The sequence below is a fragment of the Xiphophorus hellerii genome, chromosome 7 (genome assembly GCF_003331165.1).
Source record: "Xiphophorus hellerii strain 12219 chromosome 7, Xiphophorus_hellerii-4.1, whole genome shotgun sequence".
Lineage (NCBI taxonomy): Eukaryota > Metazoa > Chordata > Actinopteri > Cyprinodontiformes > Poeciliidae > Xiphophorus > Xiphophorus hellerii.
This window is the reverse complement of record NC_045678.1, coordinates 1,594,955-1,617,083: the sequence shown is the minus strand read 5'-3', so window position 1 is coordinate 1,617,083 and position 22,129 is coordinate 1,594,955. Positions and strand designations below refer to the sequence as shown.

At 38.4% G+C, this 22,129-nt stretch overlaps 1 protein-coding gene across 1 annotated transcript; it reads left to right on the top strand.

Annotated features, from left to right (window-relative positions):
- The first annotated feature begins 9,292 nt into the window (after positions 1-9,292).
- Positions 9,293-17,595, top strand: ndufa10 (NADH:ubiquinone oxidoreductase subunit A10). Its single transcript, XM_032568089.1, has 10 exons — positions 9,293-9,464; positions 10,911-11,079; positions 11,163-11,378; positions 11,463-11,549; positions 12,090-12,211; positions 13,403-13,482; positions 13,556-13,610; positions 14,071-14,156; positions 14,238-14,346; positions 17,424-17,595. Exons 1-10 carry the CDS (start codon positions 9,390-9,392, stop codon positions 17,490-17,492), a joined length of 1,068 nt encoding a protein of 355 aa, XP_032423980.1. The 5' UTR covers positions 9,293-9,389; the 3' UTR covers positions 17,493-17,595.
- Positions 17,596-22,129: the final 4,534 nt, after the last annotated feature.

The following is a 22,129-nucleotide window of genomic DNA, read 5'->3' as shown; positions in this document are numbered from 1 at the left end:
GCTGACTGTAATACCCACTCAGTCATGACATTGGTGTCCTTTCTATGTGGACTCGGGGATGTGGTCATTTGAGGTTTTGAGATGTTAATCAGCTGCTCTGGATTATAAAAAAAACTACTTTATTGTTATGGTTACACATAACAAATGTCCAAAATTAAAAACAAAAAGAAAAAAGGATCAGTAGAAATTGTTTCAGCTGTACAGCATCCAGAACCAGAGGAATATTCGTCCAAAAAAAGAAGCAAAGATTCAGCCAGAAAAGGAGGACTTAAAGATTTTCAAAAAAATAAATAAGAAAGAAAAAACAGAACTACTAAAACTAGAGCAGCACTATTTGAGACTGAGAAGAAAAATGACTTTTAACACTAAGAGTTGGTGGAATACCATTTAGTTGAAGTTGAAAGACACAATCCTGCCCCTTTAGCTGTCAATATACGGTGTGAAATGCATAGCATTTTATTAAAAGCTGTTACTACACAGCAGATTAACGTGCATTATCTCTAATAGCTACAGTAACATTGCCATCACGTTTTGAACAATAAAACATGTCTACATTTAAAGAACTGAATCAATAGAGTAAAAATCATCAGTACTTTCTTGATCCAGGCTGATGTTACTGCTGCAAGAGGCCTCCCAACCCACACTGAGATCAACAACAGCATATAAACTGGGTTTGTGTACTACAGCATTTGGCTTGTGGTTTCACAGGCAGATCCTGTTCACATGGGTTTAATCTTGTGGGGGTGTATGTGTTGGTTTATTTGGCTACACTAATGTGATGGGCACCAACAGCAACTTTAGATTCTTTATTCTGATCTATAGTGGGAGAAGCGATTTCCATCACTGGTTTTTATTTTTCTGAGATCTGAAAAATGTCGAAATAATGAAACCTCTGTGGATTAGTGAGCAAACCTTTATATAAATAAAAAAGGTGTTAAATCTATTAAAGACATGCTCATGCTGTATTGTGTCTAAAGTACAACTGTACAAATTAATAAAATCTGGTATACTGTGGGAGTGAAATGCTTATATTTATGCAGATATTAAATTCATCATACTTTTATTCTGGCTTTCTTTTATAAAAGCTACTGTTCATTGAATTTTTTTATAACCCTTGTGAATTTCTGGAAATATTCATGAAAAAGTTAATTTTTCGTGGCCTACTAGTAATTTCAACTTGAGTGGAAAGTTTAAACACCACTGACTTAAACATTGTAGAGTAGCTCTGGCTGTATAATTTTGATCTTGTCTTTCTGAACCTCCATCTTAGTTTCAATTCTTTTGCAGTTCAGCACATTTTTCTTCCAGGATCACATTGTATTAAGCTCCGTCTGTCTTCTCATTTATTCTGATCAGCATTTGACACTGTTGTCCATGACATATTACTGAAACGACTGGAAAGTTTTGTGAGAATCTCTAGCTCATTACTCAATTAGTACAGATCTTACATAAAGAACAGGAAATGCTTTGTTTCAACAGGTAACTTCTCATCCAAACGGGGTACCACAAGATTGAATCAATCAATCAATCAATCAATCAATCAATCAATCAATCAATCAATCAATCAATCAATCAGTCAGTCAGTCAGTCAGTCAGTCAGTCAGTCAGTCAGTCAGTCAGTCAGTCAGTCAGTCAGTCGGTAAGTTTATTGAATATTGACCATTTCAGCAACAAGGTACACAAAAATACAAAGTCATAAAAAACATAAAGTCAACAACTGAGAAAACCAGTAACATCCATTACATTTTGATGAGTGCCATCGCCAAAATCATCAGTAAACATTAAATATATTGGTCAATGTTCTATTTATTATGGTTCAAAAGCAACTCTGAACAGGTGAGTTTTTAGTCTTGATGTAAACTAGGAACTCAGTGATCCAGCTGTTTTGCAGTTTTCTGGAAGGTTTTTCCAGATTTGTTGTTCATAGCAGCTGAATGGTTCTGGTTCTGGGGATGCAGAGCAGATGAGAACCATGGAAGGCATCAACCTTCCCGGGGTCTGGAAACACCAGCAGGTCTTTAATGTATTGTGGTGCTAAGCTGTTCAGTGATTCATAAACTAGCAACAGTATTTTCAAGTCTTTTCTATGAATGGGAATTCATAGAAATTCAAACACACTTTATTGTAAAGTGTGTTTGAGTGTTTTAATAAAGCACTGAATAAGTCTGATTGCAGTTCATAACAGATTGTGCTGCCTCAAATTTATTGGGTAGATTCAGTTTTTACAGTATGTATGAGGCTCTCTGGATGTTTGATGTTAAAACTGCAGTGCATACCTTTAAAAAAGGTTTTTACATATTTGTTAAAACTGTCGCTGTATCATAACAAGGCATAACAAGGTCTCATCTTATACTGTAACAGTACAAGACGAGACAAATAATCTGTGAAAAAAATCAAGGTCCTTTACCACCTCCCTGTGCTCCTACTGCCAACTACAGAAATGCATCGCTCCTGGTCAAAAACAACCAATCAGAACCAGAAGTAAGAACTGCTAAATGTGCTAACAGAAACAATGTAACACAGGAAAACTGTTTATCTGCTGTCATCGGTGGCCATGCTAACTAACCTGAACATTCACAGCAGGCTCTGCTGTCAGGAAGAAGATGTAGCGTAGCAGAGAGTAAGACAAGAAGACTATGAGCAGCACAAAGAAAAAGAAACAAATGGTCCTATTCAGATGTTAGTTTAACTTTTAGACGTTGAGATGTCTTAATCACAACAACTGTAACATCACACCTCTCCCTCTTGTCATTAGCTAATGCAGTTTGTTAAGGCAGGGAGGTGGGAGGCTGTGAGAGGAATGTATGACGTCTTCAAATTGAATAATTTCCTTCCAGATCTTCATCTTAGAAACTAGAAAAAGGCTTTTATTCACTGCAGGGGGTATTATTGCTGCAACGATCAGACACTGGACAACTTTATATAACTGAACAGACATACTTCTGGAATCAATTTTTTTTTAATCCCCTTTTTTACATAACTGTGTTTTGAGGTGGTGAGAGGAGTGAAACAATGTCTGGGATATTCTGTTGGCTCTCAGTATTGCTTTTTAAACAGGCATCAGCTTGACAAGAAGCAGGACCTCTGCCCTCTGGGAGGAGGAAGAGTTGCGTGTGAAGAACAGGATGGCCGATTTTAACACAGCAACATCAAGCTAGGTTTTACTACACCCTCCACCATACTACACCCTCCACCACAGGTCTATTAAAATGAACATTTAGAGTATATAAAGTGATTGTTTAATTGTTTCTGCTAATTTTCCCTTGCGTGGTCAGACAGCTGGAGCTGACTTATTACCGGGGTATAGAAGTTACTACTGGGTGTTTAACAGGAAACTTAGGACCACACCGTCACACAGATACAGCATAAAGTTATATAGTTGTGAGGCTGTCCTTTTCACAGGAAGTATAAAGCAGTAGTCACACACTTTTGCTGTCTGTCTCAAATGTAACTATGCTCAGGTCACTTAAATCATTAGATCGACGAATTGCTTAAACAGATCTGCACCCACCAATATATCCTCTCAGAGAGCTAGAGAAAGGTTAAGTTGATCCAGAACGTTCTCACTAAAACCAGGAGGATAGAACACATCTCCCTGTGCTAAAGTCCTTCCAGTGGGGTGTGCAGCACTGAAACCACACAGGTTCCAAAACATTCAACAGGTAGCCTAGTATGTTGTACAGTCTTACAATGTACATACTGTAAGACTGTACATTCTCTTACAGTCAATGTAAGACTGTCAATGTACAGTCTTACATTGACTGTAAGAATGTGCTGTGGAATGAACCTGTTTGTTTCATAGCATAGATGATCATCCAGTATCTCTCATTTTAAAATAATAATAAGGTCATCATAGAAGCTTCCTGTCTAGCATCTTAAATAGATCATGGAGCTCTTGTCATTAGTACATACATCTGGATCTCATTTTTAATTGTGTTAAGGTTATTCAGCAGACCCATCTTGACCTTGGTTAACCTTCCTGTGCAGTTTTGCTATTTATTTACTTATTGTTACTTAACCATGTTTTTCTGTCTGGATGTTATCTTTTTAATTTCACATATTTTTACTTTGTTGGGATGAAACAATTCTAGATCTTTTATTTTATTGAATCTGGCTCAGAGTAAACATCCTAATTCCAGTTTTTCTTTGTATTTTAATTTAGGATTTCCTGGTTCCATCTCACTTAGAGTCAAATAAAATCAATGTGTCATCATAAAAAGTGAAAAATACACACCTATACAGCACAAAATACAAGTTTGGAGATTCAGGAATGTTAAGGCAATGATTAATTTCATTTAAAAGGAAGACGTACTTCAGATTTTGATCTGTTCCTGGGTCAGATAACAAACTGAAGGACATTAGTGTTTTAATTTCTGTGCCAGTAATAGAAGGGTGTGTGTTTAAGGCAGGTATGAGGTAAAGCAGAAAAATGTCGGCTACTATTTTGGTTGCCATGCTGTTTTAATGACGAACAGTAAACCTCCTCCCTGTTGGCTCAGGCCCCGATACAGAGGAGAGAAATAAAACCTGCTATAAAACCAGCAGAAATTTGGCAGAGTTAAATTCACCAAACCCTTTAGCTGGCCTCATATGGCTGCTATGAAAATTCCCTTACAAGAAAAAAGTCAGGCATACAAAGAAATCATTCTCTCAGTCAGGTCATAATTTTAAACACAAATCTTAGCTGCAGGTATTATCAACAATTAGCATAATTCCTTTCATTTGTACCTCATTGTCTCCTAACTGCTGCTGTCTCTGTGAAATCTGTCTGTTCCAAACAATGAAGGATGTCTCACTCCTAAAACTGCAGCTGGAAGAAAGGAAAGACTGAAGGCGGACATCCAAAAGATCCACTTATGGAAGTGTTTTAAATTTGAACAAGAGCACAAGATCAAGTATGAAACTCCATTCAACTGATCAGAGGCTGAACTTCTGAGCCCAAACCACCCACTCTGAGAAGAGTAGGCCATCAACCTGCTTTATCTTATTAGACAGGCTTGATGGTCTTGTTTCCAGGGAGTGGTAGAAACTTTGCTGCATGTGATGATAGCTTCAAGACAGAAGCCTGTGTAGAACTGCTGTTGTTCTCCAGGAGGAAATATTTTTTAAGAGACATCTTGTGGACTGCAGTGTTGTCCTGTTGAAACACCCAGTGAGCAGCATGTAGGGATATCCACAGCAACATCCTCACATAGCCACCTGTGCTTTCATGCTCCTACACAATCTGACGCTCCAATATTGCATTTAAACAGGAGGTGTCATGTATTTTCCAGGCACATAGTGCCATTTTATAGCACAGTCAAGTAACTATGTTATCTTCAATTATAAAATGCTGTATAAAGCAGAGGGTGGTCAGTGGAGACTTACAGACAGACCAGTCTAATCTGGCAAAGTTATTATGGAAAACATGTGCTTGTGTTCCCTGTTGTGAGAGACATTGTCTATCTGTCAAGAAACCTTGGGTGAGAAAATGCTAATTTGGATTTACTGCAGATATCATTATTAATGAGTCTTTCTTCCCTCTTTTATTTTGGCAAAAGTGTCAACAGTAAAATAAATGGTTCAGTTAGATTTTACCATCGGTAACTTGGAATAAGCAGAAATCAGGCCTGAAATCTTGGAAAATTCAACTACATCAAAACACTGCATTGATGTTATTCAAAAAATATTTTATTACCTCCAGGTGTATCTTTTCTACTTTAGAAAAGCAGACTTTAAAGTAATAAAGTGCATTTGCCTTCAATGACTGTTTGGCTCTAGCTTGCTCTTTTCTTTTTCCTGTGGATGCTTTTGGCTGAGTAGAGAAAGCCTGCTGTGACAAAAACTTTACTCTGTACCCACTCTAACTTCTTACACTAAATCTGACGTCAACTTTTTCAGAATTAGTGAAACTCTTATTGCTGGGACACATTTTGTGGGAATTCTGGTGTGAGAAAGGAGCTGTGTTTGGAATAAAATGTTTCATGATTAGAAAAAAGTAAAATGTAAAGGTTATCTCAGTGGGCTCTGAGATTACCATCATTTGATGCTGCTGCATAAATGCATAAATTTGTGCTGCACTAAATAATGTGCCTGTTTATTGCTGTTTAAACACCAATAAACAGACATCGCAGTCACAAGCAAAATGCTGTTAATGCATCATGTTCCAGTTTATTGATAGTCAAAACTGAAGTTCTGCAGCAGACTGTAGCTGTGTTTATATTAGTGGTTACCGTAGCTACAGAGGAAACAGCCTATGAATCATACAAGGACACTGACAGCTGTGAGGCGTTATGTAAAGTTTGGACAGTTCAGGTGTAATGAATTTGTATGTGTTCTGCTCAGAATTTTGACAGAGATTACCTAAACAAATCATGATGAGCCTTGTGACAGCAATTTGAAGCAGAACATCTGCACTGATCTGCAACATCTCTACCACACTATTCCAGTGGTAACCAAACTGCCTCAGTGTTCACTTTATGAGGAAGCTATGAGCTTTGACATTAAAAAGAGCTTTTGTCTTCTTTGTTTTCAGTTTCCATGATTGTCATTACAGCCATGAAAAAGTTTCAATATAAAGAGAAAATGTAGCAACCCTGCTAATTAAATGCATTTAATTAACCGATCATCATTATCACTGTGACCATTTCTATGAAAGCATAAGTTTTAGTAAGATGCTCCCATCAGTTGCTCTTAAAACTATTTTTAGTTTTAACAACTGATTTGCAGAGTTGGTTGCTGCTGTCCATACTGAAATTAATTATAAGAGCACTTAGTTCCTGTCTTCCTTGACAGGAAACCAATTCTGAAAATTCACCCCAAAGTTACACTATGATCTGAGTAACTGCAAAACTCTAAGAACTCCATCTTAGAAATTGCTGGCCTCAGTTAGTATATAAAATGCTACAGTTCATGATGGGACAACACAGAAAAAGAGTGAACATAAATGGGTGTCATTTTTTGCAATGTTGTTGGGTAAAAAGCTCCTCTCCTAAATATAGTGGCAATTTTCAAAATAGTACGTTAGACTTTGCAAGGATACTACAGAAGAAACCACAACACTAACAGAATTGTCTCTGGAGAGATGAGAGCAGAGTATACATGACTGACCCAATCATGCTTCGTGTTTGGTTAAAATTAGATACAACACAGAGACCCACATCAACTTTCAAACAGGGTGGTGGAGCAGTGATGATTTTGTCTTATTTAGTACTGATAAGAGTCACAGTTAACCTTGAAATATTTTAAAGTTAAATTATGAAGCAGACAATGACCCAAACAACTATTCCAGTTTATATGCAGCAGAATTACTGAAAACCAATATAGTGAATGTTTAGTAATGGTTCCATCCAGTCTTCTCAGAACTAAAATATTTTTGGTTGGACCATAAAACAGCTGTTCATAGACAAATAACTTTAAACCTTGATGAGGTGAAGCAACATTGTAAAGAACAGTTTGCCAAATTTCCTCCGTAATAAAATATGCAACTGATAAATGTATGAGTTATTGATACTGAATGTATTTAGACTTCCCCACAACTGCATAAAAAGTCATGGAAACTTTTTTTTCCATAGGCAGCTATCAGTGATTCCAAAGGCAGTTCAACACCAGAATTATAAAGTCAGTGTTGCAATGATGTTGTTAAAGTTTAGACTTCAAGTATATTAAAACACCTTGAAATATACCTAATAATGAAGCCCATTTAAGATCATCTATTTTTTTACATATGTCTTTTCAGATCTGAATCCAAAGCATATTTGAAGTTGCTTTATAATTTGTTTTAATGCCCTAAGGTGACATGGATAGGAGTGTGAAAAGCGTGAGGTAGAAGTTCATTATTGCATGAGAAGGTCTTGAAGAAAACAAAATGTGACTTTCTAATATGACGTGATCAAGGAAGTTACTGAAAAAGAAATACATTCTGCCACCTGGTGGTAGGAAGAGTATGAGACAGATAGAAACGGAATTTGTGGTGCATTAATCCAATTATTAGACATAATGGACTGCAATAGCTTGCATTTTTTTCTACAGTTAATTTTAAGGATAATTGAATCTTATTTAAAGCAAGAAATGTTCTGCAATAAAATGATTCCACCTGTTAAATATTTTAAACCAGTTTATTCTTAAAGATACTGAATAGTATCAGTACTACCCCATTTAAATCCTTTTATCATGAAAAGCTTTAATATAATATTGAAGGGGGTTTTAAAGTGTGGGCAATGTGCCTTTTTCCCCGATTATTGCTATGATTTCTGCTGCAAGCTTTTTGCTGTCACTATAGGGTTAGGGTTAGGGTTTTATTCATAAAAGTTTCACTGTCTGCTTTAGCTATGCGTAGTGCCACATGATATGATGCTTCAATTAGTTTGTCATTTACATTTCTAAAAGTATGAAATACTACCTGCTGTAACCGCAGTCCATTTACTGTCTCCTGCAGCTGCTGACTAACCCTAGCTCTAACTCTAACCCAACTCTAAATCCTACTAACAAATTTGATATTGTAATATTTTATTCAAAAGTATAACAGGTCAGATCCTAACAGTATTTTCTTTTGATCCAACCAAACATAAAATTGGTCAGATTTGTTTCTCCTCATGTCATAATAGCAATCGTCATATACGTTCATTATTTCAGAAAGATGTTGTGTCAGCTCCATATGTGGTATCTTATCGGAACACCTTTATTGATAACCTTAACTGGAAAAGGATTTGGAATTTACCAACCAAATATATGATAGCTAATAAAGTAAAGAGGGATTATTCACAAATTTTGCCCATCCAAAATCCTTCTACAACGTTCTAACAATAATAAAAATATTATTTGCTCTTTCTGTGAAGGAAACCCAGAAGATGTATTTAATTTATTTTGGTCTTGTCCCTTCTCTGTTCCATTCAGGCATTATTTGTAGTTTGATTTCCACTTTTATGGAACTGGATGTCTCCCTTTGCTATGAACATGCCTTGTCATTGACTAGTTATTGGAGGACAATAACTAAAAAACAAACAAACAAAAAAAACAAAAACAATTCTATATTATTAATATTATTAAATACTAAGCCAAGTGGCATATTCACAAATGCCGTTACACTAATCAAAAACCACTTGTTTCAATTTTTGAAAATAAGGTCAAACAGTATATCAAAACTATTAGAAATTCCACCAATTCTATGGTCATTAAAACTTGTACCCCTCTTCAATGTATTTATGTAATGTTATCTTGAAGCATTGTCTTCATGTTTGTCACCCCCTGGCGGTTACCATTATATCACACTGTATTTTATCGTACTGTTCTGTATTCTGTGTCTCAATAAAGATTAAAAAAATCGAGTGCAGGCTCTCTTTAGTATATGACGTGTATTTGAGTCGCCCGGTAGCAGTAGCTTTCGGGTCACTGTTTGGAGGACAGCTAAGATGGCCCTGACGGTGGTCCGGTTCCTCTTCCCAGCGAGAACAACTGCTGTCAGAGCGGGGAGCGTTGTTCAGAAGGTGAGCAGCAGAACTGAGTTGTTCTGGGTCCTTACCGGCCCGGTGAGCAATTCTGTTTCACAAGGACAAGCTAACACTGTTAGCTTCTTAGCAGGTAGTTTCACAGGCCGTTGTCACCGAACAGCGGCTTGTTTACCTCTTTTAGCAGAAAGTAGCAAACAGAATGTTGGATGCTGATGAGTTAAAGGCTCCAGGTTCGCTTGTTTTACATTAGGTCATGCTGGAGAAACACAGCTGCGTAAACCCTGCCTTCTTTTTTCACTTATTCTTTATTAGAAAAGCTATGTACAAAACAAGTCAGGGAAGTAAATCTGACAGTATAACTGTTATCAGAGCAGAAATCTTGAAATGAGTAACTTTTCAAAGCAAAAATAAAAGTGGAAAAACTATCAAAAACATATGTGACATATTTTAAATAGCAAGGACTTAGCAATGTTTCAACAAGCTCGGGTCGTTTTCTTATATTTGAGACATATTTAAGTGACTTAAAATATTCAACAAAGCAGTTCTAAAAGGCACTAAACAGTAGAGTGATAGTTGGCAATTACATGTATATTTAAAAGTATTTACGCAAAATGATTACAAGATTGACATCAGAAGCTTCAGAGTTCAAACTGTCCATGAAACACAGAACATCCCCAGATTTGAAAGAACTGAAGATATTATTAGAGATTTTAATCGGGATTTATCTAGGAATATCAAACCTGAAAACATTAACATGTTGGTAACTGTAGAATAGATGAACAATTGTTTCTATTTCAGAGAAACAAAATACACATGGATCAGAATTCAATTTATATCTTCCATGTAAAGTAGAAGTGTGGGAACTTCTTTACAAACCTTGTTATGACCATTATCTGAAACAATTGCCACACAGTGACAACTATTTTGAAAGAGTGTTTCTCTTAAACCTTTCTAAAAACCCACCATTGTTGTGATGAAGCAAATTTATGATGATTTTGTAACAACAGAAAATTGGTCATCATAAATTTATGATGTTACAAAGTCATGAATTTGCTTCATCACAATATTTAGCGGGTTTTTAGGAAGGCTTAGGAGAAAGATTCTTTTGAAATAGTTGTCATTGTGTGATAGAAAAGCACAAAACTTTTAAGAAAATGCAGTGTTAAAAGTGTTATCGTTATAACTAATAGTAGTTAAGTTATTTTGAAATCTCTAGAATCTGTCGAATGTGATATGAATGATTATTTATTGGTTAATCAAGTGTCACTTTGACACTTATGTGGGTTTTGCTGGAAACTGTCTGTCAGATCTGATGCTAAAGAAAGCATTTCTTTATGAATTTACACAAACTTGTAGTGAAGTCTGTGTTGGAAAATTAACTAAAGATGACTGAACTGTGAGTAAAAGCGAACAAACCTTTAACCAGTAGCCTGAATATGAGTTAAAATGTGTGGAAATGGAGTGTGATGGTGTGTTTTGCAGGCGGGTATCCATTCGAGCCCAGGGCGGAGCCTGGAGTATGGCTGGTGGGCATACATTCTGGGAGAGAGGACCACGCCGCGGTTCAAGCAGTACAGCAAAATTATCACAATTGATGGCAACCTAGCCTCAGGGAAAGGAGCGCTGGCCCAGAAGCTGGCTGACAAACTGGGTAATAAACCCCACACACTAGCTGGTGCGGGTTCTGACCTCTGGGAGGAGAAAGCTGATTGGTTCTGGTGAATGTGTCCACAGGGATGCTGTACATGCCAGAGGCTGACACCTTCTACGTGGACAGGATGACTGGTGAGAAGGAGCCTCTCCCTCGTGACTTTAATGGTATGTGCAGCCTGGAGAAGTTCTACGCAGACCCTAAAGCTGCTGATGGCAACAGCTACAGGCTGCAGCTGTGGATGTACACCATGAGGCTGCTGCAGTACTCGGATGCCATCGAGCACCTGCTCGCCACAGGTACCACCCATACACTCACACTTCTCCTAGACAGAGGTGATGAAGAAAACCAATCACCTCAGTCCTGATGTGCTGTTCTTTAAGGCCAAGGAGTAATCCTGGAGCGCTCTCCATTCAGCGACATGGTCTTCCTGGATGCCATGTTCAACCAGGGCTACATCAGGAAGGAATGTAAGTATCTGGCAACAAAGAAGACTAGACATTGGCTTTTCAACCAAGGTTTTATTTGAGCCCAGTAGGGCTGTTGTAAAAATTGCTTTAGTATTTGAGTAAACTGTCAGTTATTCTGACGATTAATTGAATAAAACATTTGATCAAGTAAAATATTGGTAAATACTGCCCTAACAGCAGTATTAATATTGGATATCAAAATTGGCCCACATTTTCATATTTGTGCTTCCCTGACATTTAGAGATGTACAAATTAGTTAGAAAATTAACATGTGACAATAGTAGCTCACTTTCTAAGTTAACCTGGACAAAAATTATAAATTATATTCAATTTAATAATAAAGCAATAGGCTTACAAAGACACTAATAAAAATGTGTATCCTCCAGTTTATGTATTCATCTTTAGTCAATTTAATAGATGAAATCTGATTTTGCTCAGCCATTTATAGCTTTTGTTTCCATGTACATGACAGGATTTGGCACCTTTGTCACACAAAAACCTCATCTGCCAACTATATATTCATCAGTGTGTAACCTGCAGGTGTGAATCACTACAATGAGATCAAAACCATCAGCATCTGTGAGTTCCTCCCTCCTCACCTTGTGTTGTACATCGACCAACCAGCAGAGGAGGTGCAGAAGAAGCTCAAGCAGAGCGGGAAGGTACTAGTCTAGAGATTCTACTAGCGCTGCTAGCTTAAAGTCAGTGGAGTGCTACTCCACTGACTTTAACATTTCCAATTCTAACCTCAAGTTTATTTACTGGTATGTTTTCCTTTATTATGGGATTGAGGATTAACCTAGTGGGATAATGGAATGTGTATGAACACATATTAAGATTATGAAGACATTTAATTAAAAGCAAACAATCATAAAACTAACTAAAAGTATGTCTGAATAACAAAAGGTTAACTGTTCCATAAAGACAATGGAAGCATCTGTTCAGGTTCAGCTGCTGGATAGGAGCAGTCGGCATGGATGGTAAACAGGTCAGTTTGTGCTTGGAGGGGCTGAGTCCATATGGAGTCTGCTGAGGGACCAGTCAAAGCCCAGCAACAACACCTCCAGATGGGTTCTATAACAGACTGGTTAGGACAGGAGACAGTTTACTGGTACTAGTCTAGAGATTCTGTGTCCTCTGTTGTTTGTACTGACAGTGCTCCTGTACAGTGATGTCAGTGAGCTGAGATAAACCTAGGTGTGTTGGATGTGCATGGATGTCACACTGATCATTCATAACACGTTACACAGGGCAGCTTAAGGGCACACAATAAACCCATTCAGTTAAATGAACTAATGTTACTAATTACTGATGCTCTCTGGAACCAATAGTTCAAACAGGAAACGTAACCATCACGGTAAACATCAGCAGATAGTTTCTTGCTTTCTTGTTTTCTCACTGTCATTTCTTCCACAGATGATAATAATAGTGATGATGATGTCTCTGGATAATCTTAGAAACCCAAATGTCTCAGAATATCATATAAAGCAGGGAGTATTTAGGATGCTTTGCCAGGGATGAGGATTTCAGTTTCATTGAACTTGAGAATCAGAACATTCATACATCCCATAATAACCATCCTCTACATCCCCAAAAATCCGATCTTCAGTCCAACTTCTTAAGTGAGACAGTTGAGCCACCATCTTCTCTCCTCTCTGTTCCTGCAGATGAAGACCAGGTACTGCTAGTTGAAGCTGTTACTAGCCTAGTTATCTGTTACTAACTGGGCTATCTGGTTACTACTGTTGTAACCTGAGACTGGTTGTAGTCTCACAGACTCGCAGTCTCATCCGTGAGACGGTAACCAGCTTGGTGACAGCTGTCTGATGTTACTGTGTAATGTTTTCCTTCAGCCCCACCTGCAGAACGTTTCCCTGCAGTATCTGAAGAGCATAGAGGATTCCTACAAGAAGACTTTCCTCCCTAGCATCCGGTATGTGACCAGAGAGCGTTGGACATGTCTCTGTCTCTGTTGATCATTAACCCTCACACCGTGTCATCCTCAGAGAAACCTCTGAACTGCTGGTATATGATACGACCCAAACTCAGGACGTTGAGAGGGTAAGACACCATCTCCAATTACCATTAACTACTTTCTTTTTCTTTTTTTTTTGCATCACAAGTCATATGATCACCAGCCAGATGTTATTACTGGGAAAAATCATGAGAAAGAGAACAGGAAGTGTTCTTCAATTTGTAGTCGTTTTAGGGTTTTTTTGGACAATGTGCAGCTGACTCCACCAGAGCTCTCACAGCATCACACACTTCATAAAAACCTGTGTGTCATTCCAACAGGTTGAATCCATAACTCTTCTGTAAAATCAGCTCATGTGACTGTTTACATCCGTCATTGTCATGATTTTTAATGACTTATCGTGTGAAGAACCCTATTCACTCGTTATTTAAATTTAATTTCTTAATTAATGGAAACATTGCAATTGCAAAATTGTGTTTCTTCGACATTAGCAGAATGTGAATATCATGATCTGATGAAGACATGTTCACCTCCATGCTGTCCCAGGTGGTGGAGGACATAGAGTACCTGAAGTTTGATAAGGGGCCGTGGCTGGAGCAGGACGACATTAGCTACCACCACATGAGAAAACTGTGAGTTACTCCACCTCTTTTCTCTGAGCATGCTCCCAAACCAGCTCCTCAGTCTGCAAGTTCCTCTCTTCTGTGTTTCAGAGTGCAGGACAAACAGAGGATCGGCTCGCTCACCCACATACCTGTGTTCCTGCCGGAGATCACCATCGGCGCCCACGACTACGACCAGAAGTACTACGCTTACAGAGCGGTGAGTTGGCACATGCTTGGGCTGGAACCGGTTCTGATGTCCTACATACAGCTGCAGCTCAATCACAGTCCCACCATAGTCATTGAAGCCAGTCCCTTCATTATTTTCCAAAAGCATAATATTGAGGATGGACATTTAAAATTTTTTTTTTCTATGTTTTAAAGGACAAAATCCAAATGATGTGTAATAACAGTCATTGGTCATTATCTCATTTGAGATGTCACACATTTATTTTTACCATTTCATCTATCAGTATTTATTAGGTTTTTCACTCACTGACTGAAGCATAAGAAGACTGTTTGACTACATGTTTGGACTTCAGACTTCTTTAAATTCAGGTTTAAACTGACTGCTTAAAATGCCAAACAAACCTCAAAAACTGTTCTTTTGAGTTTTATTTTTTGCAAAAGCAGTAAATATACCAATGTTCACAATTTGTGCTTTTAGAAGTCAGCATCTAGTGTTCTTATGTGACTTAGTTGTAGTTTATGAATTGGATTTGGTCTAAATATACCTCAATTGCCAAGAAAAAGCAGAAAATTGGACCCACACCAGAAATTAGGTGCTAAGAATCCAGCAATATGTTGTTTTAAGGATAAGTATTGTTCAAGTAGTTCATTTTGCACTTTAATGTCCAGAATATTACAAAAATCCCTAGAAAAAAAACATGAAGTTTGAATGTGGAATGTCTGGAGAGTAGTTTGAGCCCTGATCTCCATCCAGATTGTCAGCAGAAAGAAACATGGAATGCTCGAGCATATCCAGGTAGATGGCTTCAGAAAACCCAGTGGACCAGAATGTTGTACTTCACCCATTTTTCCTTCTGTACAACACCCTCGACTGTTGACCAGTTCCAGAACCTGACCAAAACCCCTCAGTGTCCTCACCGTGAGAAATAATGAGATTTGGTTAAGTATAAAACAGTCTTTAATGCTGAAAATTATCATATGTTACAAGTCATACAAATGGAACAGATACAGAGTGACATTCACTTTCCATCGCTGGGCTCCACTCAGCTCACTTTAGGTGTGACACCAAGATTGTAGCACGAGTTCTGCATTTATCTTCTCATTCTGCACCCTTACCAAGGGTATTGCTGAATCAGTTTTTGTTATGTGTAACCCAGAAGACTGTCTGCAGTCTTAAATGTTATGATCATGTAAGCAGAAGCAGCAGTGTGCATGTAAGCAGATGACAGAATCATTTATCAATAACCAGAACCAGCAGATGACATGGAACCCTAAACCTTCACTGACTGTGGAAGCTTTACACTATAACTTGAAGCAACATGGATTCTGTGCCTCTTCACTTTTCGTCCAGAACTTGAGACCTTGATTTCCAATGAAATGCAGTATTTACTGTCCTGTGAGACCAGGCCTTTGAACCAGTGAACTACAGTCCAGTTGTTTAGTGCTTAGCCCAGGTGAGACGCCTCAGATGTGGCCTCTGATTCAGGAGTGGCTTGACATGGAGAATGGGATGCTGTCAGCTCACGCCCTGGAGATGTGTGTGTGGGGGGGGTTGTGAGGGTGTGGGTGTGTGTGTGGTAGCTCTTTCAGCTTTGAGTTCAGTTTCTTACCTTGAGAATCTTCCACAAACATGGCTTTGCTTCACAATCCAATCAGGTTTGAGGATACATCTGTCCCCAGACATCTTTTTACACCCACTATTTCCTTCTAAGCGTTCTCTGCACCTGGGTGAAGCTGCTTTAAGCATCACAGTGGAACTTCACCACAAACACTTTATCTGTTTAATTCCAGCAGTAAAACAAACATAGAGATGCTTTGAGATGTGAATGTGGAGCAGTGCTGACAGCTCTGATAAACTGATGTGTTCATAGCCCCTCCACCAGGTTGAAGGATGAATTAAGACATTAGGCTCTGATTTGTTGTGTTTGCCAGCTGAGGTGTTTTAGTTCAACAGAGCTCTTTGATTCAGTTGGCTTTTTTTATCTGATGCAGAGCTTTGTAAAAGCCTGAAAATCCATAATGAGGAACCTTTTCTTTCTAATGTCTGCTTTGTTCCTTTTTTATTGACTCTTCTTATTTTTCTTCTCTTCCCTGGGCCACCAAGTCAGCCTGATGAAAGTAATTTTCCTGTGCTGAAATATCGAACCCCTCGTAGTTACAAATGTCACATGTGGAATATTCCAGCCGGCTGTTTGTATCATCGGTCTTGTGGGGAAACATTCGGGTCTGACCTTTCCTGTTTATTGACTGGAGCCGTTTTTGTCTCCCCCTGCTGCACGAGTCGGGCCGAGTAATGCAACAGCAGGCCGTGACCTGACATTTCACTTCGAGTCAGGATCTCAGAGGAGGGAATGAGGACGACGACACACAGCAGCAGAATGGCTCCCTCAGCACATTTCAGCCAGCAGAGCACAGCCAGTGGCCCACATATTCCCAACTGTTAGAACTTCCTGTGAAACCCTGAGCGTCTGTCTCTGGATTCCAACTGGAATTTGGCAAAAAGTGTTTTACTGATCTCCTTGTTCTGTTGGCTGAAATAAACAGAAGCTAGAGTAATGATGTAGAGAAACTCAATTTTCTTGAAGTTCACCTCTGGGGTGTTTCTGTGAAACAACTTAAAGTTGGATTTATGTAAGATGTAAACTCAGTTCAGTTATACTTTCATAAACAATTTATTGTCAAATCAGGATGTCCTCATTTATGTTTATGTGGTTTCTGCTTTGGTTAAAAATCAGTTCTCTCCCTGAAGATGCCTTGGTAATATTGAGGTAAGACGACTTGACATTTATAGTTTAAGGTGTGAAAACTTTGTGCTTTGACCTGTGTAGGAAAAAGATACTGTGTCTACTAATAGGTAAAGAGTACGGTATATGAAACCAGCTGAAACTGGTCCGAACCGGTACTCTTTTTTTCTGGCTCTCGTCCTCTCTGAGTTTTCAGGATGCTGCTTCAGCTTCTTGAATAAAAATGCAGTAACAAAATACATCTTATGTCAAAATGATTGATTCTGGGTTGTTAGTTGAAATTGTGTCTCATGTTTGAATAGGAAAATGTCCTTAACAGTGAGACTTGGCTGTAAATGAATTCTGCTCTGTCTTGTTGTTGCAGCTGCCTGGGAAGAATTATGCTCGTGGCTACAATGCAGATGTTGGAGACAAGTACATCTGGCTCAAGTGAATTTTCTTTTCTTTCATCTTTGATGTTGACTGATCTGATCTGAACTCAGTAATGTTGTACAGTCTGAGGAAAAACTATGTATTAAAGAAATATTAAAATTAAAGTGTGTTCAATAATTTTTTTCTTTTACTATAAACTCCCAGTGTGAAGCAGGTCTGTCAGCATTCAGCTTCAGTAATACACACACACTCACGTTTAGATTAATGTATGCCCTCATCTTGGCACAAAAAACTACACAATGTCATTCCATCACTGACCAAACCCTACAGTTTATTTCCTTCCATGTGAGGTTAGCCACCGCCACACCAGGAGGTGAGCAGAAGGTCTCAGATCCCTGTTGTTGATCTGCTTACACACTTTTTTGTCATAGTTTTTGTGACAGTATTTTCAGCTCTTTTACTCATTTTGAGAAGATCACAATAGTGCCACCAAGTGGTGACAACAGTAGACGTCTGTTGATTTGAATGATTTGTTTTATTCTGTAGTTCTGTAGGCTTCAGAAAGCATGAGAACTTTCCTGAAATTGTACCGAATATGAATATAAATTTATGTTAGTGTAGATGAAGTCAGGCTAATTAGTGGACAGGTGTGATTAAAGTAATTTCTTTATGTGACAAAGACTGCATGATGCTCCCATCATTACATGACCTGAAAATGTCCTCACATGCAGGAAACTGCTGCTGACAAACATTTATATTAGCATTAATGAGAAATGAATGTGTGCTTCATAACTCAGTGTTACTCTCAGAGAAATTATGTATATGTGCACATACTGTATACATACACATACAGTATATACAAGCAGCATTCAGCTATGCACCACAAGTCTGGAACAAGCTTCGAGAAAACTGCAAAACAGCTGAAAAACTGAGTTCCTTTAAATCAAGGCAAAACCCACATGTTTAGAGTTGCTTTAGAGCCATAATAAATGACCAACATGTTTGATGTTTAATGATGGCACTAGACAAAATGTAAAATGTTTACTCGTTTTCTCAATTGACTGTGGTGTTTTCTAAGACTGTATATTTGTGTGATTTTTAAGATGTCTTGCAATTTGAACTGCATTGTCACTGAAATGTGCTATACAAATCTTGATTGAGTACAAATAATCAAAAAGTGGGAACATCTTTAAACAACTTTTATGGCATTGCAGAGACATTTGGTAATGACAAGATATCGTATCTCTGACCTGAACACAGCATGAGGCATAAAATCATTTGGAGATTTTAGCATAAGGCTGATCAGGTGTTTGAGGTGAGCAAGATAAGAACCCTGTCAGTTTGGGTTAATCTGCAAAGGGAAGATGTCAGAAAACATTAAGGCCCTGACTTGGAACACAAATGCATCTGTCACATTAAGGTGAGAACTTTTTCAGGTCATTTCAGAGAAATTAAAGGGGACATAGCTTTCTGGTGGCAACAATTAGCACCACAGAGTTTTAGAAGTGTTTGTGATTTGTAATTTTTAGAGACGGAAGCAGGAGAAGCATTAAAGTTTGGAACTGAAGAGTCTGATGCTCTGAAACAGTAGAAATCACAGACACTTTGTGACTTGAAATTCCAGAAAATGTTCATTCAAACCAATCATTCAGACAGACCGATCCGACATATCAATGTAGTAAAGGTTAGTTTAAAGATAAGTACATAACATATTTTTTTTATTGTCTAACAATAACATTTCCTGTGTTAGACTAACTGGAATTACCACCATTATATTTAGTTCCCAAATGCAAGGAATGATGAGGAACACAATAGTCATTTTCTTCACATTGAGAGGTTTAGTTTTTGTTCTTGGGTTTATTTACACATTTCAGACCAAAACACACTCATATCTGGGACACATAACCCAGTTACTCCTTCCGGAACACTGATGCCTGGACATTCCCATGATGTTCATACTTACATAACTGTGTGAATAGATGCATATTCCACCTTCAGTCATCTGGTGAACTCAAGGTCCACTAGATGTATGTTCTGCATCCTTACAATCATCTGGACTGCCCTGAAATGAGTGTAGTGCTGACGAACATAATGAAAGTTATTTAGAAAGAAATTCTGGTGTTCAGCAAATGCAAACATTATTGGTAATGCTAACTGATCTAAAACATAAAAAGTTTGAACAAATGTCAGGCAGAAAAAACAACAAAAAACATGTTTTTTCTATACAGTTTATGCATGACATTTTAGTTTCAACTGGATCTGCTGCTAAAATAATTTTTTTCCCCAAATGGTCCAGTCATGTTTTTCTGTTTTTATTCCAGTGAGTTAGAGGTTGCTTTCAGTCTAACACTGTGATATGTCTCACACCCTCCTCTTCCTCAACTCTCTCCATCTCATGGTGTCCCATCTGTCTGTTTCCTCTGGTGTCAGTTTTATTCATGAATGTTCTATTGGTATGAGTAGTTTTTGTTTTTCAGAACACACACACACAAACACCCCTACAACAATCCACTGGAAATGCACAAAGGCTGCATCAAAAATAAGCAAATGTTGCAGGAACAATTGAGAAGATTACAAGACATTACAACATGGTGGAAACACTATAGAAAAGGAATCAATGGTTGGAGACTTTAGCACTTCAGAAAATGAAATTGTTTTCTTTCATGTAAATATAAGTATAAAGTGTTTTTACTAAGGTGGAAGATGGGGTTAAATTAGCACAAATATGCATGGTATGGATCTGTCTGTTACTGCAAGTGTTCATCAGAATGATAACCTGAAGGAAGAAACTGTTTTTGCAAGTAGTGCTCCATAGCACCGACCTCAATGTAAAAGTCTAAGCACTGTGTGTCCAGGATGTGTGGGATCTGCAGAGGGGTTTTGACTTCTCTACATAGTTCAGGTGGTTTGTTCGTTGTTTAGTGACAGTTGGTGGGCGGCCAGAGAGACAGAAATGTGATCTGTACATGTCACAAACACAACGTAGCATCGGAGAACATGGAAGCCATGTTGAAACTTTTGATCGGTCTGTGACTTTTTGTTGGACTTTGTCGCTGTTGTGTTTTTTCAAACGGTCGGTCAGATTATTGAAAGAGAATTGCTTTTGTGACACAGTCAGTGTCTCCACACACTAGCGCAGTGGTGTCCAGTGTTCTGCAGAAGCCTGTTAATGAGCCATCATTTGATCCAGGTGTGGTGTTGAACCAGGGACAGAACTAAACCACGCAGGATGCATGGTTGCCTGGAGGCTTTGGAAACACCTGTCCTAGCCAATCTGTGGCCAAAAGTCTTCTGACTTTTTTTGGCCAAATGCGGCAGAGTTAAAGCAACACTGCACTGACTCTGATCCTTTACAGAGTTGGTATTAGTTTAACTCTGCATTATTTCAACAAGAGATTGAGTAGCTTTTAACTATTTCAAGTGTTAAAATTGAAGGAAGGAGCTGGCATCAACTGACAAACACAAAGACCCAAAACTAACAGAATCTGTTTGCTGGATGCATTCCTGTGGCTGCTGCTGGAATAAGACAGAAACAGAAAATTCATATTAAACATCATGAGTAGATCTGTGGATTTAGGGATTAAATCCACAGATCCATCCATAAGTGTTTGACATATTGTGGAGCTATGTGAGTATGTGTGATTTTCAGACATCCTTATTATTAGTTACCATTTCAAGAACCCACAGCCCCCTGCTATACTGCTGATCCTGATAGGTTTGAACAGCACTGGGAGCCAGAAGTGGAATTATAACAATTACTTTTACTTGAGCTGCACAAACAGATTCTGAGGGCAGCTGTCCTACAGATGTTCTGTTAGTGTGAGACAGTCTTCCAGAGCAGATCGCTACTTCTAAACCTCTCCATGCTCAAGTGTATGGCTTTGCCAGCCTTTCAAAGGCCAGCTATGATCTATCCTGATGACGGAGGCCCCGAGGAACAAAGCTAAGGACATTTTGCATGGATTAAACTCCAGATTTCCTCTTGCTTGAGGGAGTGGAAAAGCTCCAATCATTCCATCCTTTTATCCTGATGATGGGAAGGAGAAAAGAGCGTGCGTTTGGTGCATCTCTTTGCTTTCTGCTTACACTGATATTTTCCCCTAAAACCTGTTGGCCACTGCTCCCCCTCTGAACTCCAGTTCACATTTTTAAATATTATCTCAGCATAAATTAAGTGTCAGCATGTGGTAATAGGGATCAGCTAGTTTTGATTACAGGCTTTAGGGACTCAAAGGGCATTCACGGACTTTTAAAATTGAAAACTGGTGATTAACGTCAATGCACTGGCATGTGAGTGAGCAGCACTTAATTATGACAGTAAGCCTCCAGCCCGCTTTGGACCCTCCTCTGCTGTAGAACACGTGCTCTGCCTGTACTCTGAATCAAAGCACTGTCCATTTTGATTTAATTCAGTTAATTTAATTCACTCCCCTTCAGTCTGGCTTATTTAATTTTTACATAGAAACTAAATTAAAGGGAAAGGAAGGGGGCTATCACATAAAACACACACACATCAAGTTCAAATCTAAATGCATGACTGACTCAGTGTCAGCTCATTGGTATTCAGTCTGTTGTGGTCAGGTTTACATTCAGCCCAATTACATCCACAGAGTACAGTTGAAAACAGTTAGATCCATTAAATTACTAAATGCTAATAGATAAGCAGCCTCTCCTTAAGGGGGATGAGCAGCTTGCATC

Coding starts and splice junctions, on each gene's coding strand:
- ndufa10 (XM_032568089.1), top strand. CDS start 9,390: ATGGCCCTGACGGTGGTCCGGTTCCTCTTCCCAGCGAGAACAACTGCT. Junction 13,611..14,070: donor AAACTCAGGACGTTGAGAGG/GTAAGACACCAT, acceptor ATGCTGTCCCAG/GTGGTGGAGGACATAGAGTA. Junction 14,347..17,423: donor AGTACTACGCTTACAGAGCG/GTGAGTTGGCAC, acceptor TTGTTGTTGCAG/CTGCCTGGGAAGAATTATGC.